Source organism: Lissotriton helveticus, chromosome 7 (genome assembly GCF_964261635.1).
Source record: "Lissotriton helveticus chromosome 7, aLisHel1.1, whole genome shotgun sequence".
Lineage (NCBI taxonomy): Eukaryota > Metazoa > Chordata > Amphibia > Caudata > Salamandridae > Lissotriton > Lissotriton helveticus.
This window is the reverse complement of record NC_136068.1, coordinates 1,424,865,654-1,424,883,115: the sequence shown is the minus strand read 5'-3', so window position 1 is coordinate 1,424,883,115 and position 17,462 is coordinate 1,424,865,654. Positions and strand designations below refer to the sequence as shown.

Here is a 17,462-nt window from a genome sequence, read left to right as displayed (position 1 = left end):
ATGCACAACACCGCTTCCCTCATGCTCCTCTCAAGTCGACTCGAAGCACACCTATTCTAAGCCTAGCTCTGTTGTTGGCTCTCACGATAACCATATTAATGTTCACTTTTTAACTCTAATAATAAATATTACACTAATGTAGATCTCAGACAACTACTTTTATTTTGTGTGCTATTGTTTAGTTTCTCAATGTGTCCAGACAGGTAGCTGTTATATACAACTGCTGTCTTTGTGCACTAGCAGTGTACAAATAAACATACACATAACTATGTTTATAATCAGTGGGAACAATGCTCAAGTTGGCTGATTCTTTTTCAGGTGTTTTTTAAGGCTGGCCTTCTTGGCCTTCTTGAAGAAATGCGAGATGAAAGGCTGACTCAACTGATCACTCATACCCAGGCATTTGCCCGAGGTTTCCTTGCGAGAGATGAGTTCAAAAAGATGGTAGAAAGAAGGTAAGTCTCAAACTGGGAACAAGTGATGAGATAAAATATGAACACGACTTGTTCAGCTACTCTGTATGACAATGAAGTTAAAACTACAGGTTGTTCTACATTAGTTTGCATCAACATAAAAAATAAATGCATTTTATAGAGATTTGCTTCATGATAAAAGCCTCTTGTTACCCCATCACAACCCTTTCCCACTTATTTTCTCCCCTTTAATACATTTTAAAATTGACTTTAAGATCAGTACAGTTATTCAGCTGAGTAAATCATGCAGTCATCTTTTAGTGATGCTTTGCAGTCTTTCTGCTAACCCATTATCCATTTACCCATTCCCTGACATAAGATATATATTAGATCTAACAATGTTGTTGTCCGATGGTTTTGCCTAGTGTGCACAAGGACATTTCATAAACCTTCAGAGACTCTCCATGATATTGACCCACATTGGGTCTTGTGGTTCTGGCAAGAAAACATGTCAGTGGCATGACTTTAATTAACAGGAGGTACTTCAGTTAAATCGATGATTGTATTAAATGTTTTGAGGTGTAAGGCTAATGTCTCATCTTTCCATAAGAGGCATTGTTCAGGATATGCAGGCACTGTCCTTGTGGCAGTATGTGGTCATGGCTCATGAATGCTGGTATCAGCATGATGCTAAGTAACATCATAGAGAGGTTAAACAGAAAATGTGCATCACATAAGATACTCAAATATGAGTAGGAAGGAGGAATGCTAATGTGTATGCCAAGTACTGAATATTACTTTCTGTATGTTAGAAAATGTATATGTTAGTATGAAGGCAGCCTATATTTTAAGATTAGGGCACACTTCTCAAACTTTACCTGGCAGTATTTAGTCTAGTTTTGATTTAAAGTTAAACACTGGCAAAAAAAAGAAAACTATTTGTCATACCAAACACTTTGTCAACTTTCTCACACATTAAATGGATGCAAACCTCTCTCATAGAGACGCGATTGTCACCATTAAGTACAATTTGCGCTCGTTCATGAATGTGAAACACTGGCCGTGGATGAAGCTGTTCTTCAAGATCAAACCTCTGCTGAAAAGTGCAGAAACAGAGAAGGAGCTACAGAACCTCAAAGAAGCGCTGGAGAAAGTGCAGAAAGAGCTAGCCAAATCAGAAGTGAGACGGAAGGAAATAGAAGAAACCATGGTGTCTCTGATGAAAGAGAAGAATGACCTCCTCCTTCAAATGAACTCTGTAAGTCAAATACCTTAACAATCTAATCATTGATTATTACCAGCAGATTGCGTCAATCTTACTTATCAAAAATCATCCAGTAAAGCATGTTTAACAACTCTTAAAGTGATAGAGGTACTGGGTTAATGGGTAGATATTACTTAGTACATAAAAAAGTCTGTTTTTAGCACACAAAAACTGTTTCCAGGCTGCTGAAACTGAAAAGAGAACAGAAATATTTTGGGGTGAGAACATTTATAGTCTGCATTATTTACATATTTTGAAAAGTGAACAGAAATTGTTAGGGTTGAGAAAAATTAGTTTCTTAATTATTTATAAGATTTTGTATGCAATTTGTGATCTGCTGTGTGACAGTTTTTGTGTCCAGTATGTAGATGTAATAAAAAGATACCGGAATCATTGCTATACAGATATCAGCATTGACTAGGGTAGATTAATTATAATACTAGTTGCTTGACATCAATGATTATATTGAGCCCGTTCTAGAATGACTCGCAGTGAATCTGTGCCCATAAAGGCAAAGCCACAGGATACGTAACAGTCTTCTCCCTACCTCAACATTGTGCAAGTGGGACATTAAAAATATTTTTCCTCCACGATTGTAGGAAAATAACAAAAAAGAACTTGTTTTGTGCTGCTTTAAACCCATGCTGCGGACTTTGTAATGGATATACAGGGCCTAATTCAGAGTTTGACAAGCAGGGTACTCCATCGCAATGCCCTGCCTGCCATACCCGCAGTCTTCCCGCCTTATTTAGAAATGGGTGGATCTTAAGCCTGACAGAGTAAGGTTTGTCAGAGGAATGATGTTACACCAGCCAGTGAGGGGCAGGAAAGAACATAAAATGATCTCCACACCCCAGGAGAAAACCACCAGTGTGTGGTGCCATTCGTTTACTTTTATTGTTGTTTTTCAAAAACAAATTCTTGTTTTTGAAAATCAAGAAATCTTTGAAAAGTTTGATGTCCCACCATCACAGCTGATGGAACGATCCATCAAATGTTTTCCTCATTGACAGCAACATCGATATTAGTGGGCCCTGTCTATGTAGAGAGATGCCCGTGGGCCAGCAGACCACTCTAAATTTCTTGTGTAGAGGTCCCTTGGGATTACAAAGCTAATGTCCTCTTCCATCCCAGCAAAGTAAACTCTGTAATCCAAACTCTAAAGCAGGCCCTTAGTCTGAAATATTGTGGGAAACAGCCTTTATACCTTGGTTTGAACCGTGCTGTACCTTAACAAAGTGATCCAAATATTAGATACGTCTTTACAACATATTCCTTTACCCCGCAAGTCATTAAAATGACTTGCCTCAAGGGAAGCGTTGTTGGATTAATATCAGACTTTAAATCCATCACTTTCCCATCTGTTGCACAGACTGTAACACAGTAACGCTGTAACGCAAGGATGAGGGCGGGGCCGCAGCTGGGAGCAGAGATGCGGAGGGCTGCAGCCGAACTTACCATACTCTCTGCCTGCTGCCCTCCAGTGATTTGGGACGAGCTTGGTTAAGAAAACAGGCGAGTTGTGGCTCGGATCTCAGCACGGTTCCCAGTAAGTGCATTTTCAGCAGAGGCGAGTGCGGCCGCTGCAGACTGGTGGGTGCCGAGGCAGCCCGGTTAGTTCCGGGTGCAGCCTGCATCCACCTGTAGTGCCCCACGTAGCCCAACTCCCCCCGCAATATCTCCTATGCCTATGGCCACAGCTACCCCTGCTAGCTCTTGTTACCCCCTTGCCACCTATGTCACTCTTGTTATCAGAGTGACAGAGTGTTATCAGACCCTCACCGCCAAGCAGCCAGCCAAGCCAAGCAGCCAGCTTCAGAGGCAGCCTGTCAAGGAGGGGAGGCACAGGGAGCCGAGGCTACCCTCCCTGTGGTCCAGGTTGGGCCCACTCCGACTGATACAATGTTGTCTCACGAGTTTCTACACCCAGTCAAGTCAAGTCAAGGACTGACTCTCAGAGCGCGAGAGCGCGCCTAATCACAACTTCTGCTCAGCATAACGCCAGGAACACATGCAACACCAGCACTGGATCGGCAATGCAGAGTACCTCAAAAGCTCAGGCTGACCCCACAGATTACACAGCTTCCCGGAGCAATAAAGGGCAACAAAGGACAATAATAAATACATTAAAAAAGGGTTTACTACTAAGCATGAGGGATAAAGACTAAACATGGTCAAAAAGAGAAGCCAGGGCAAAAGCGTCCCCCAAAAAAGACAAACAGAATACATGTGCAAAATTATGGACACAGCCATAGGGCCGGGGGGGGGCAGGACAGCCCACTACCAGAATTTTTAGACACTAGCCATACCCAGCTACAGCGCCATCCCACAATGGAACAGACAACAGGAATTGACAACTTACAGTATAAGCACCCATGTAAGGAAGCACCACCAGATACATCAGAATTACCCCGGTGCTCCCTCCCAAGGGACAAAATTCAAAGCTACTTCCAAAGAATCATACCCCAACAATCCCTAACCCTAACACCAATACCAAATCTACTTTACCCGGAAACCATGTGAAGCGCAAACATTTTGTGACCAGGCGCTCCCAATCTTTACGTGGGTCAGTTTCACTGAGCCCAGAGCCGTTCCAACTCGTGGAGGGAGCCCTAAGGCGATCAAGCTCTCACCAAACTTTCTATCAGAGCCGCGACCTACACAGGTCTGTGGGGAAAACTAATTGCATTATTACAACAGCGCAAATCTACAAAAGCCACCCAGCTCAGGATGCTATCAGTCAAGTAAGCCCAGCAGCGTCCCCCGGGGCTCATTTCTCAAAAGGGGAGCAAAGTTTTTGAAACACACTAGATCTTGCCCAGGGGCCCCTACCACAGGAATTCTTAACCACTCTAGAAACCAAAATAGATGCACAAATGGAAGTGTCCCTAGTTCAAAGCCATTGTCAGCGAGCACACAAGTCACAAACAGCGAGCTTCACAAAATACCTCAACAGCTCGACGAGAGCTACGTACAAGCCTCCCAGTCTAGTCCGTCAGCCGCTATTCAGGGGGCTCTCTCCTCCTTTCATAAACGAGACACAATAGCCAAATCCCTACTGTGGCAGTCACAAAAATTGGAGCTCCAGATTGACCTCATATAATCGATAGCAACAAGCTTAGTGAGCATAGGGAACAGGCTAAACTCATTAGAATTCAAACTTGACCAGACGTAAGCAGGCCAATGTTGCTTGTGCACCCAATTAATGGACAAACTGATTTCACTTCCGGAAATCTTATGGGCCTTACTAGACAACATTAAGAATAACAATTCACCAACAAGTAACCAAAAAGAAAAGGAAATGGTTACGACTAGACCCTCAGCAGCACTTCAGCTGACAGATTCTCGCCCGGCTACAGATATCCGCTCCACGGAAAACTTAAATGTTCCTACCAACTTATAGCCATCCGCGAACTCCACTCAGCTAGCCTTCATTGCCCATTATTCTGAAGAACCTGCCCTCAGTCCCCAGCAAGTTTCTAAAGCTCCTTTTGCAGGGGTGCCTCCTCTTTCCAGAAGAGCAAAAACGAAAGTGAAAAAACTCTCCAAAAAGCAGCACCTACAAAAAAGATACCATAAGCCCTGGCCTAGGCCTAAGACAAAACACTACCAAAGATCAAGAAAAGCTGGTCAATTTCTTTACAATCTTTAACAAGAGATTCAAACCAGGCATCAGATCTAACCTTATCAACTAAGACGAAAAGGAAACAATGGTCGGCAACCAGGGAAAGGAACCGCCTCCCACACCAGGAGTCACTCAGACCCAGCAAAGATCACCAAACAACAACGACTTAGCTCACGGCATGCCACGCGACACACCATTGTCTTAACCCTTAATACCAGCCTCGCCTGGATGCATGGCAGAAAATTCTCTTACAGGGCCGGCTCAGGAAACTTTTCAACCAATGAGTGCACACGCTCCCTCTCAAGACGGGAGCAAAGCGCAGGCCTAACAACAATTTCTGGCCTCCCGTCTAGAAGCGACGCACCTGCCCCTTCAAATGAGGTTGCCACCAACCCTGTTCAGCCTCCAGCGTCTGTTTGCAAATCGCAGACGATTATTCAAATCGAACTGCCCCGGGGAACTCAAATGATCACCATGGCCGAATCCACGAGGGACAACAACCACTCCAGGACCTCACATGAAGTCCCAGCCTGCCTCAATCCAGAAAATACTCAAGATCCCACAAGAAATTGCAGTCCCCTGCTCCACAAACAAGGGTGGTCTGGCCAAAAACGTGAGCCGTGCACTTCAAAAACTTCAACCCAGAGAATCCTCTCACCCCCGTCCCAACAGAGATTGGCAAATAACAGGGCAGAAAATATCTAGGCTGGACTAATATTTATCCTTCACTACCCTTCCAGTGGCCCTGCAGACATTCTGAATGGAGGGAACCTGCTAAAACTACTTCATCACATACTGTCGCTGTCACACCTAACCACAGCGGAACTACACTCAGTAAAATTTGCCTCCATCCCTGGTACAAGGGCCCTCGAATCTACCACCACACAATGGGACTTAACAGCAACAACTGATGCCATACTAATTGAGGCCTCAACCTTTGACTAATGGGGCAAAAAACTAGTGCCCACCCGCCCACAGAAATATCCACACATCTTAATTGAGGACCATAGATCCCCCCTGAGACGATGCACACTGAAGGGAGCTTGGGGCACAACCCATGACTGGTTAGTAAGCTCATCGCTGACTACCAACCCCTTAACAGTCCTCTGTGGTGAAAAGGAGCAGATCATCAGATGGCAAGCTGTAGCCCAGAACCACAAGGGGATATTCCTGCACCCAAATCCTAGGGGAAAAAAGCCCCAGTATGACCCCAAGCCCATGGGAACCCCCAGCCAGGCCGATCACCTTACCCACCCAGACCTCAAGTCAAGTCAAGTCAAATATATGTTTATTATGACCATAGTCTTTAAACAATGCAATGAACATAATACTGGAAGGAGTACGCACAATAATTTCATAAAACTTTTTTAAAAAGTTATCCTGTTAAAAATGATCTCAGCCCATTATCAAAAATACAAAATTCGACTAAAAATTACATTTCTTAAAACCTATATTTACATGTAAAAAAAACTTTTTTGTTTTCTTACCCCTGCAGGCACTTTCCTTCAGCCACGCTGTACTACAGTATTACATATTATTCTTGAGTTATCAGTGCTCTCAGGGCCCCTTTTATAAATTTCCCCAGGGCTATTACAATATCAATAGAGGGGATTTCTGTTAAGAGGCTGGCTGCCTGTGCCCTTGTTTTTATATCATGTTTTAAAAATACAGGCCGCAGCCACAGTTTTCTCTGCTCTAAAAGTGTCAACAATCTAGCAAGATATGTAGCAGGTCTCCTTTGGTTCCCAGCTCACACCTACAGAGGCCTTCCTGATCTAACATTTTTGTTTTGAGGTCTCTGTTTACTAACCATGGGTTAATCCCGATCCGTAACCTAAGGATCTCTTGCCTGTACCCACGGTTTGGTAAAATGTCCAGATAGGGGAACCAATTTTCGTTTGATCAAGCATTTAGCATATGTGCTACAGATTTTTTCTTTGCTAAGTACTCTATATCTCTCAATTTAGAAACTTCTTTCCCCCTTTGCTTCAGCTCTCCTTTGGTGCTGAGGACTTGGTATGTTACCTGGTCTACCTCGATCTTCAATTCTTTGCAAATTCCTATCAATTTTACCCTACTAGCCTTAGCCCATTTTAACTCGCTTTTCTGGATTTCATTACGGCACCAGTGTGCTACTTTTTGCCTATCAGGGTCTTCCAGTCTCTTCCAAAATCTGACTACAGCCATCTGAGTTTGTATCACCCAGGACTTTGTGCCTATTTCTGTTCTTATGGCATGTATCATAGAAGATTGGGGCAGTGATAGGAGCCTTTTTAAGCATTTCCCCTCTATCTGGTCCCAGGATCCCTTACCGCTCAAATAAAGGATCTCGGCTCCGTACAGGACTTGGGAGGGGATCATTGCCTCAAAGGCTCTTATCAATGGACGATGTGACATCTCTCCATAGTCCCCATTAAACCTTTTTAGACCACTTATGGACGCGATTGCCTTTGCTTTTTGGGTTTCCAGGTGGGTATTCCAGTTTAAAGCCCTATCGAACCATATACCCAAGTATCGGTACTCATTTACTGTCTCCAGTTTGAGATCTCCAATATACCAACTAAACCTGCTTATTTTTTTCCCGAAGCATAAGGTTTTAGTTTTATCGAGATTGATAGTTAAAAATTTGCTAGTACAATATATATTAAAGTCATTAAGTTTTCTTTGGAGACCTCTCTCTGTCTGGTCCACTATTACCAGATCGTCCGCATACAATAGACAGGATATCTTGTTCCCATCCATTTTAGGGCTAGCACTGCCCTCTACCTCAAGGTATGCCGGGAGATCGACAGAAAGATAGAAAAAAGCTGGGGGGCCAATACACAGCCCTGTCTTAATCCGTTGGCAATGGGTATTTTTGGGGTCAGGGCCCCCATGGTATCCTTGATAACTTGCCCCCAATTTTCTCTATGTAGTTCCTTTATTATTATGAAGAGATCTTTAGGAATCTTTAGCCTCTTTAGGGTATCCCACAGACAGGCCCGATCTACTGAATCAAAGGCTGCTCTAAAGTCGACGAAACAGCAGCATAGCTTGCCGTTTTGTTCCGTCGACTTCTTAGCCATAGCCCATAGCGCGAAGCCATGGTCTATAGTGGAGTGGCCCGCTCTAAAACCACCTTGTTCTGTGGGTACTATTTGGAATTCTTCAACCCATTCGTTCAATTGTTTAAGTACATTTTTAGAAAATACTTTCTCTCCTATGTCTAGGAGGTTAATCAGCCGGTAATTTTGAGGCGCCTCTTTGCTCCCTTTCTTATGGATTGGTCTAATTATAGCACCCTTCCAGGTAGGTGGCATTACGCCTTCTTTTAGTACTACATGGAACATCTTAGCAAGCAATCTTGCCCACCAATTAACCTCCGACTTCAGTATTACTGCGGGGAGATTGTCTGGGCCTGCTGCACGAGTTAGCTTTAGTTCTTTTATTGTGAGTTCTACTTGTTCTTCGTTGAATTTGGCAAATAGATCTTCTGAAATTTCTTGCCAAGTTTTAGCCTCCACACCCTCTCTGTGTGTTCTCGCCCCGTACAGTTCCCTTATGTACTCCTCCCATGCGGCCTCACTCACCACACAGTTTAATTCCCCATCTGCAGTTCCGGCTGCTGCCTTTACTAATTTCCAAAATTGCCTTAGGTTTTTATCCTCTATGGCTTCTAACAAATCTAACCAGCATTTCTCTTTGTGTATCCTTTTGGCATTCATTACCATTGCTTTGAATTCTTTATTCAGCTTACTTAACTGCTCCTGTCTCTCTTGTGTGAAATTCTTTTTTTGCTTTCTTTGTACTGCACGAATCTCTTTTTTCTTTGATTGACATGCCACAGAGCACCCTTTCCCTCTATTTGTCTGTTTTATTCTTGTGGGTTTCTCCCTATTTAAGTGTATTCTTAGACAGTGTACCACTTCTTCTAATTTCCCTATAAACCATTCCAAGTTTTTATTCTCAAAATTTTCAGGAGCCGTTTTTATTTGCATGGCCTTCAATTTTTCCATATATTCGTCTGTTGGTCGTGTCGTCACCCTTTTGGGGTACTCGACCTCCTGGTTAATCACAGTATCTCTCTGCGATTTCCTACCCCCTGCTAATGTTAGGTGGAGAAGTTTGTGATCGCTCACCTCTTTTTGTTCTATCCTAAAATCCCTGATCTGGGGGAAGTTCCAGGCTTGTAAGAATATATAGTCGATAGGGCAGTTCTGTTCCCCAAGATTAAACGTCTTTCCTGCTGGGGAATCTGTCTCTATTCTCCCATTTACACAATGAAAGCCCCTGCCTCCTAGTGCATGTACTAGTTCTGAGTCTTGTTTCGAGATCTCCCCCTTTGGAAACCTAGCCGGGTTTATTCCGTACACCTCTAACTGTTCCTTGTTCCACAAGTCTGCCTTTTTTGGGTTCAATTTATGGTTGAAATCCCCCGCTAATATTATTATATCTGTGGGGTATTTTTCTAAGGTGCTGTCTACTTCCTCTTTAAAACAACTCATCTCCCTTCTGTACTCCTCCACATTATCCCACTGCATATATACATTCATTAAAATCAACATTTTACAGTTCGAATCCCCGTTATAAGTTCTATTCTACTTAATTGAGCCCATTTACATTTTGTTTTCAACAGTTTGACTCCCCTCATTATTTTTGTTGATATCAATGTCAACAGGCCCCCCGAGGGCCGGACGTAGTTCTTCTTTATGGCGGGATGGTGTAACTGTAAGTATCCTTCAAAGGTTGGGGTTTCGTCGCATAGCCAGGTCTCTTGGAGGCAGGCAATGTCTATTTTATTCCTTTATATATTCCTGTTTTTTCTCATTGCCTAGCCCATTCACGTTCCAGGTTAAGAGACCTAGTTCTTGCGACCCCCCCCTCCTATTCTACGTCATTCAACCCACCCTCTTCTTCCGTATCCTGCGTATTATCGTCGTTGGATTCTTCCATAGGATTACTCTGTAAGGACCAATTGTCCCATGAGGATTCATTCCCTGAGTTTTCTATCCTAACATTCAGGCCGCCCCAGTCGCCTTCTGTTTCTCTGCCGAGGATCACTTGTCTCTTCTGTAGCCCGGCATGCTGTTTTAGGAAAGAATTGTCTCTAGGGGTTATTTTTATTTCATACTCGGGAATCATCTTTATTCCTTGACGATTTATCTCGTTTGAGGCTTTTTGGATTGCCCTTTTTACCAGGTCTGAGTAAAGGGTGACTTTTGTTATTTCCTTTCCGTTCCTATTCTCTACAAAGCCTACATGCTGCAGGTCTTTTGTACTTAGCCCCCTCAAACTACCACATTTTGCAAAAGCGCTCAGGATCAGTGCCCTATTCAAGGGGCTTGATTTTCTTGCCATTTTTTGATTCTTTCCGGCTGGTACCCGGTCCATAAATAGCCATTTATTATTGTCTTTCTCATGTAGGTTCAACTTTGTTTCATGGACCTGTTGGCTGGCAGTTATTCTCCCTGCCTGCCATCCTTTCTTTCCCACGCCGGGTGTTTCTTGAGCTTGAGGTCTTACTGACCTTTGCTTGATGGTCTGATCCGCCGTTATCCGGACTTTCTGCTTTGTATTACGGGAAGGGTGGGAGTTCTCAGTTACCTCCTTGCATGTCAGCTTGTTCCTTAGTTCTCTCGAGGTCTTTGATGGTTTTACCTCTCCCTGCGTATAATTACATGTTATAAAAGTCGACGCTGCGGCATTTAAATCTGACTGCACCCCCTCCACCGTTAATTTCTTCCCTTTTCTCCTTCCTGCCGGTTTCGGTTTCCTGAGTTTTACTGCCCTGTCCCTGGCCCCCAGGGCTACATATCCCCCTCGCCTTTTTATCAGCATAGGTCTTTTTGAGATGTAAACATTGTCTGAAATCTCTACGGCATCCTTTGCCGTTTGTTCTGAAGGGTGAGGGGAACTTTCAGGGGTTATCATACTTTCTTCTTCGAGTACTCTCAAGGCACTTTCCTCAACGGGTGGGGCCAAGTCGGTTGATCTGAATCTATTTGGCATTTGGCTCTTTATCTCCCCTAGTTCTTCTTCTATTTTCTTTAGATGCTGTTTCTGTGCTTTCATCACTCCGTTGTTCGAGAGTGTTACTTCCAGGATTCCTTGAAGTGCCTTCTTGAGTAGCAAGATTAGGTCTATCAATGAAGATGTAGGGGTTTCAGATATCACCGAATCCTGTGTTTTGTTTCTGACTGTATTTATCTGGAGGCCAGTCCTTATACTCTCTTGGAGTAGAGGTGATTTTTGCATTGTAGGGTGTTGCAGGAATTGATCGGGCGCGCCTCCCCAGACATAACTTTGGTTCTGTCCTTCATTTCCCCTTTGCCCTTCGTTCACTGGTGACACCAATGTGAACATTTTAGGCGAAGATGACAGTCGGGGCGCAGAGATCAGGTGGTTTTGGCTCTGCAGAGTCAGGTTTATGGCCTTGGGATTAGACCCTTCTTCCTCTGTTTCGAAATTCTCTTCATCTTGAGGACCTCCCTTATCAGGCCGTCTTTCATTTCCTGCTGTCATGCCTGTGTTTTCGCCCATCTCTTCATCAATTTCCACTATTTCTCCGTCAATATCTGATGTTGTCACTGGATTAACTGGTTTATAGTGTTTCCCTACAAACTCCTTTATGGATTTTGACTCGGCCATACACTCTTTCTGTTTCATCGTCGTTTGCGTACAGCCTCTTTTCGCCTTCTGGGCGTTCTTCGTTGCCCTTTTAACTTTCCTTTTCTTGCGTTTTCCCTTGCTATTATCCATAGAGGATACATGGCTTTCCTGGCTCTCTTCCAGGGATTTTGAGCCCTCGAATGATTTACTCCTCCCAGGATCCTCCACAGAACGTAATTTTGGACCTCTTTTGGGTGCCATTTTCTTGGTTTTAGCCTAGTGCTGTTATACTGCTGCGGGTGGGGTCTCTTGTTAATTACTGTAATTTTTATTACTTATTTCAGCAGAAATATTTTTCACTTACCTCTATTTCGCCTATTGCCTTCAGCCTGCTTGCCTTGCCACGCTTGAAGGTCTCTGTCGTGTTCTCTGTCGTATTTATTCTCCAGCTGCTCCGCTGTACTTAGACTTCTTCTGCTAGAAAGATAGGTGCCCTTCCTAGCTCTTCTTGGCCCCTTGTTCCATCAGGGGCCGCCAAAATTTGTGCTGAAGTAGCTCCTCCTCTGACACTGCTGGACTATACTTTTGCTAACTGCCCAGTCCGTAGTATCCGTGCCCCGCCCCCCCCAGGGGCCGGAGTTCCTCGGGTGTTCACTGGTGTTTCGTCAGATATTTAAACTTCTTTTTGCACCTGCACGGGTCTCTGCTCGGGGCCGCCCTGGGCTGCCAGTCTCCTGCGGGCTGATTCCCGTCACCCGTCCCTCATATAGTCCAGCCAGCAAGCCCTCCGGCTTGCACCGCCCACCGCTCCCCTCCTCGCCTTGCTCCGCGGGCACCGCGCGTTCTCGAGGCTGAGGGGGGTATCTTGAGCACCGCGCTGCCGCGTCCGTAGTAGACCTCGGTCCTCGGTCGTGGTCTTACCCCGGTTGGTCTCGCGGTCCCGTTCGCACTCCTGCTCTCCTGCTCCGACTTCGGCTCCTGATCGTCGATCGTTGGGCTTGGTCTGTCGAGGCGTGGCTTAGGCGCAGCTAGGCTAGGCTAGGCTTGACTAACAGAGATCAACTTCTCCACCCAGACCTGGAATTTGGCTTCAAAAGATTGTCTCTCCATCCTCTCCTGGAACGTGGACCGCACGCCTCAACACTACGCTCCAATCAGGGGAGTGAATTTTTAAACAGGTACAACATTATTTGCCTGCAGGAGACGTGAGCACTGACCCCCACAGCAATCTATGAGTTCTCCGAAGTCTTCCAACCGGCAACGCAAACAAGTCTATTTGGGCGGCCCTCGGGGGAGCCTCATTATCTATCTGAAACAAACAGTTAAAGCAACAATCTCTTTACCCACGCAATACCAGAAGAACATACAAGCATTATCCATCGAAGGCCTGAAAAGTGGGCAGTAGTTCTTCCCCTTCATTCTTATAAACTGCTGTTTAAAATCACATAAAGTATCAAAAGCACGTACTATGGGGGCCCTGTGCTCGCACATCAAGACAATTATTGAAACCTATCCCACACGCAAAATGGTGCTGGTAGGGTACTTCAACACCAAACACTTGAGCCTTTGTCACAACCCCGCCCAGAGGAATAACAAACAAAAGCAATTCAACAACTTACTTACCACATTTGATCAGAAATCAGCAGACTGGACTCCATTGGTCACTCACCCCACATTTAAGAACATCTCGAAAATTGATTATATCTTCATGTCAAGTGGCTTAATCAACCATGTACAGAGTTCCGACATTGTAAATCGCACAGACAGTGATCACAACCCTCTGGTTGCAGGCTTAGATTTAAATTACCAGATCCAGACCAAGACCGTGGCCATTCGATGGGAGACAAACTTATGTCCCTGGTCAAAAGAATCAAGTGGCACCCGTTCCACTCGCCCCAGGTCTCCAACTGGTTTGATGACCTGAGAATCTGTCACCAGGACCACGCGGGGAACTTCCTTCTAACACATTGGTACCAGTGGACCAGAGTTGGGAGTCTCCTTCCATAAGACCAGAGAGGGGGGACTGTTACGCCAGGATCAAAGTGGCCCTGTAAAGAGGATTCAACGCTTAACAAGTTTCCCAAACAAACCGCTGACATTACGGTGCATTACACTCACGCGAAGGAATCTGAGGAAGAAAACCTGCCATCTCAAATGAAAAGCAACACCTGGGAATCTTCTGGCAGTAAAAGAAGCAATGAAGGCTCACAAAAAAAACGTTTGGGCCTTGAAACATGCCCAACAAGAGAAGAAATGGCACAAGATCTTTTTCATGCTCAAAAGATAATCCCTAGTTAGATTCTGGCAATACGCGAACTCCTTAAAATCCTTTGGACCTCCGAGATCAAATGCAGTCCGGCAGCAGCATGGGAGAACCATGTGAGAAGCCAGTTTTGGCCCATCAACACACAGTTACCACGGCTTCTGTCTCATCGGATACAGAAGATTTACAAGCACCGTTCCAACCAAGGGAAATTACATGTCTAATAATATCATGCCCAAAAGTGGAGCCCATCTAAACCCTAGGAACTATCGCCTAATAGCACTATTAGAATTGGAAACTAAATCATACGCCCATATCCTTTTTGAAAAACTGGAAACCTGGGCCGAAGATACTGAGCTGCTCCCCTTCTTTCAAACTGGCTTTCGTGGAAGAGCCGCCACAACGGATAACATAATCGCTCCTTCTGCCCTCTGTCACCAAGCCACTCAACCTCAGCTTTCCTTATCCCGCTGAATGACTCATATATGGTAAACAAATAGAAGGCTTACCTTGCCGCCCTGCTGAACCCCAAAGTCAGAAGAGAGATCATGTACATGCGTCTGCTGCCATTGCCAATTACAGACTTTAGCCAAGCATGGGCAAGCCAAAGCACAGGAGGGGCATGCCGTCTGTGCAACTATAAGCGAGAGTCTTGGCTACACCTCTTGTGCTGCTGGCCGGCCCTAGCATCCAAAAGGAGGATCCTTCTTAGACAATTATGCCTAAGTGAAAAAGCAAACAGCTGCCTCAAGGCTTCTGCTATATGCTTTACACAAAGAGAACCCAACATTTTGGCCTGCTGTGGAAGATTTGTACAAACAATCAGGAAATGGCGTATATTTAACAAGGACCCCCTGAAAACATAGATACTATAGTTCCTAGGTCAGGGAAAAGAGAGCAATTGACAAAAAACAGCCTAGGCAACCGATACTTTGAGCAGAACACAATATAAAAGGACAATTGGCTACAACTTACTATAAAACTGGGTATTTTATTAATGGTTTAAAAATAGAAACATCAATGACATATTGCAGTTTTCAATTCACATGAAATAAAATAACGGCGAAATGACAAAACTAAAATCCTGCATAACACATTACCAAAGAAAAATACATTACAAAACTCTACACAAACATAAGTTAAAAAATGGCAAATAAGTGGCACAATGATTCTCATCAAACAATCAGGAAAGCCATCTATCCCCACCCTGCAACTGCACCTTGCCCAAGAACAGTTCAAACGCTGATCCCGGATTACTTCAAACTAAGGTCCTCGAAAGAGAACGGACCAAGCCTACGAAAGATCAATTGAGCCTAAAGCTCCCTCACATCTTACTGGTCGCAGCCACAGGACAAACGAAACAAGGAGTCCACAGGGATGTGTCACCAAATGACTCACACCAGTTGTACGTGATTAGACACAAATCTGGCTTACCAGGTCATGAATTAGCAATGTATTAGCACTTTACACAAGAAATATCTCAAAACGAGAGGTAGGGCATTAAAAGCAGCCCTGGAGCCCTGAACATTCTGGGTGGCGATAATTTCCCACGGGAGGGGCCACAGTGCAACAGTGAAACACAAATTTGAAAACAAGACCTGAGACAATTGCTGGCTCTCAAGAACCATATTTTAGCAACTTTTTTTAATCTACAAGAAAACGTTCTTCTTTTTTAATTTGTACTGCATTGGTTTTAGTTAGCTTATGCAAATAAACCTATTCTTTCATTCATTCATTCACAGACTGGAGTTGGAATGATAAATTATACTAGTCCAACTCAACGCTTTCCCTAAAACAAGTCATTATTAGGGAACACATTGTAAAGACTCAATCATGGTTCAGACCACGTTGTAAAGGCATGGGTAAAAAGTACCTGCATGGTTCCGACATACAACCCAATAATGTATGTGACTGTTTGGTGGCTCAATCAGATAATGCATCCAATGCAGGGATCTGTCTTCAACTATGTAGTCATAGGTTTGAATTCTATCAGGTCTCACCAGCCTTTCTTCTTTTTGCGGTATATAAAATTACCACCATTGAGGGACTATCAATTAATATGTTATCAATAAAAAGTTGTTGGTTTGTCGGTGAAGAAAAAATTTACGAATACAGATTGTAATGGTATATTCGTCAGTGTGCCAATAATAAGATCATCAACTCAATTGTGGGCACTCGAGGGAGGGGGAAAGAGGAGCAGCGGAGTTTAGCTCACACTGAGCCAGACGGGGAGCCAAGTTCGCAAACAAAACAAAAAACAACTAAATTGCAAATTATTTTGTGAATTTTTACTTTCAAACCACACCAACCAGACCAAGATGACGTAATTCATAACAAGACAAATTGGTAAAGTCCACTATGGGTATAACTTTTAAAATGCTGTGTTATTGAGTGCATTGTTTAAATCACAACCTTCTCTATTGTACATTTCTAAAAGTCTTTTGGTCCCAAATTCAGGAAAAACAAACCTTATGTGATGCTGAAGAGAGATGTGAAGTGCTTATCAAAAGTAAGATTATGATGGAATCGAAGATGAAGGAGCTGGCTGAACATCTGGAAGATGAAGAAGAAATGAATGCAGAATTAGTGTCAAAAAAGAGGAAGTTTGAGGATGCATGTGCCGAATTGAAGAAGGACATTGATGACTTAGAACTTACTCTGAGTAAAGTTGAGAAGGAAAAACATGCAACTGAAAACAAGGTAAGAAAAATTCAGTTAGGAATTTCAAAATGTAAATGGCTTCTATTTGGAAAACCCGTGGATGTTCATATACGCTACTGGAAAGTAGCTTGACTGCTCATTTGAACAATGAATATATGGGTGTGTATGATAAATAATAATGAATTTATAATAGTCGGGAAGTGGTTCATTTAGTTGATAAATAAAAGAGATTAGATGCAGGTAGAGAAAGTCTGAAGAAACGATATGACACAATCCTTGTTTAATTATATGCTGGTCAAATCCTGACCCTTCTCCATTTTTTTCATGCGAAGGAGATAGTGTACATAAAGGGTTGTCTACAATAAACTGACTTCCATAATGAGGCCCATTATGCAGTTGTTTTCTATAATGCAAAATTATTTTGTTTACAAATAACTTTCAAAGCATACTTAAACCATTGAAATAGTAATCAAATCAGGCGTTTAGAAGACGCATAATAGAACTGACAGATAGAATTCCATTTCAGGATGTTCACTTATCCCATTATGTATGTAAATGTAAATGTACTTGTATAGCGCACGACTACCCGGAGGCATCTCGGCGCTTGTACGAATACCGCTGAGGAACCCTTCCTGGCCTTTCCCTGTG

At 43.6% G+C, this 17,462-nt stretch overlaps 1 protein-coding gene across 1 annotated transcript in view; it reads left to right on the top strand.

Annotated features, from left to right (window-relative positions):
• Window positions 1-17,462, top strand: part of LOC144770330 (myosin-1-like) — a 266,975-nt gene that overhangs the window by 176,464 nt on the left and 73,049 nt on the right. The window contains exons 20-22 of the mRNA XM_078654762.1: window positions 319-455; window positions 1,416-1,671; window positions 16,611-16,853. Coding sequence (XP_078510888.1) covers window positions 319-455; window positions 1,416-1,671; window positions 16,611-16,853 — 636 coding nt within the window. The remainder of the gene's footprint in view (window positions 1-318; window positions 456-1,415; window positions 1,672-16,610; window positions 16,854-17,462) is intronic.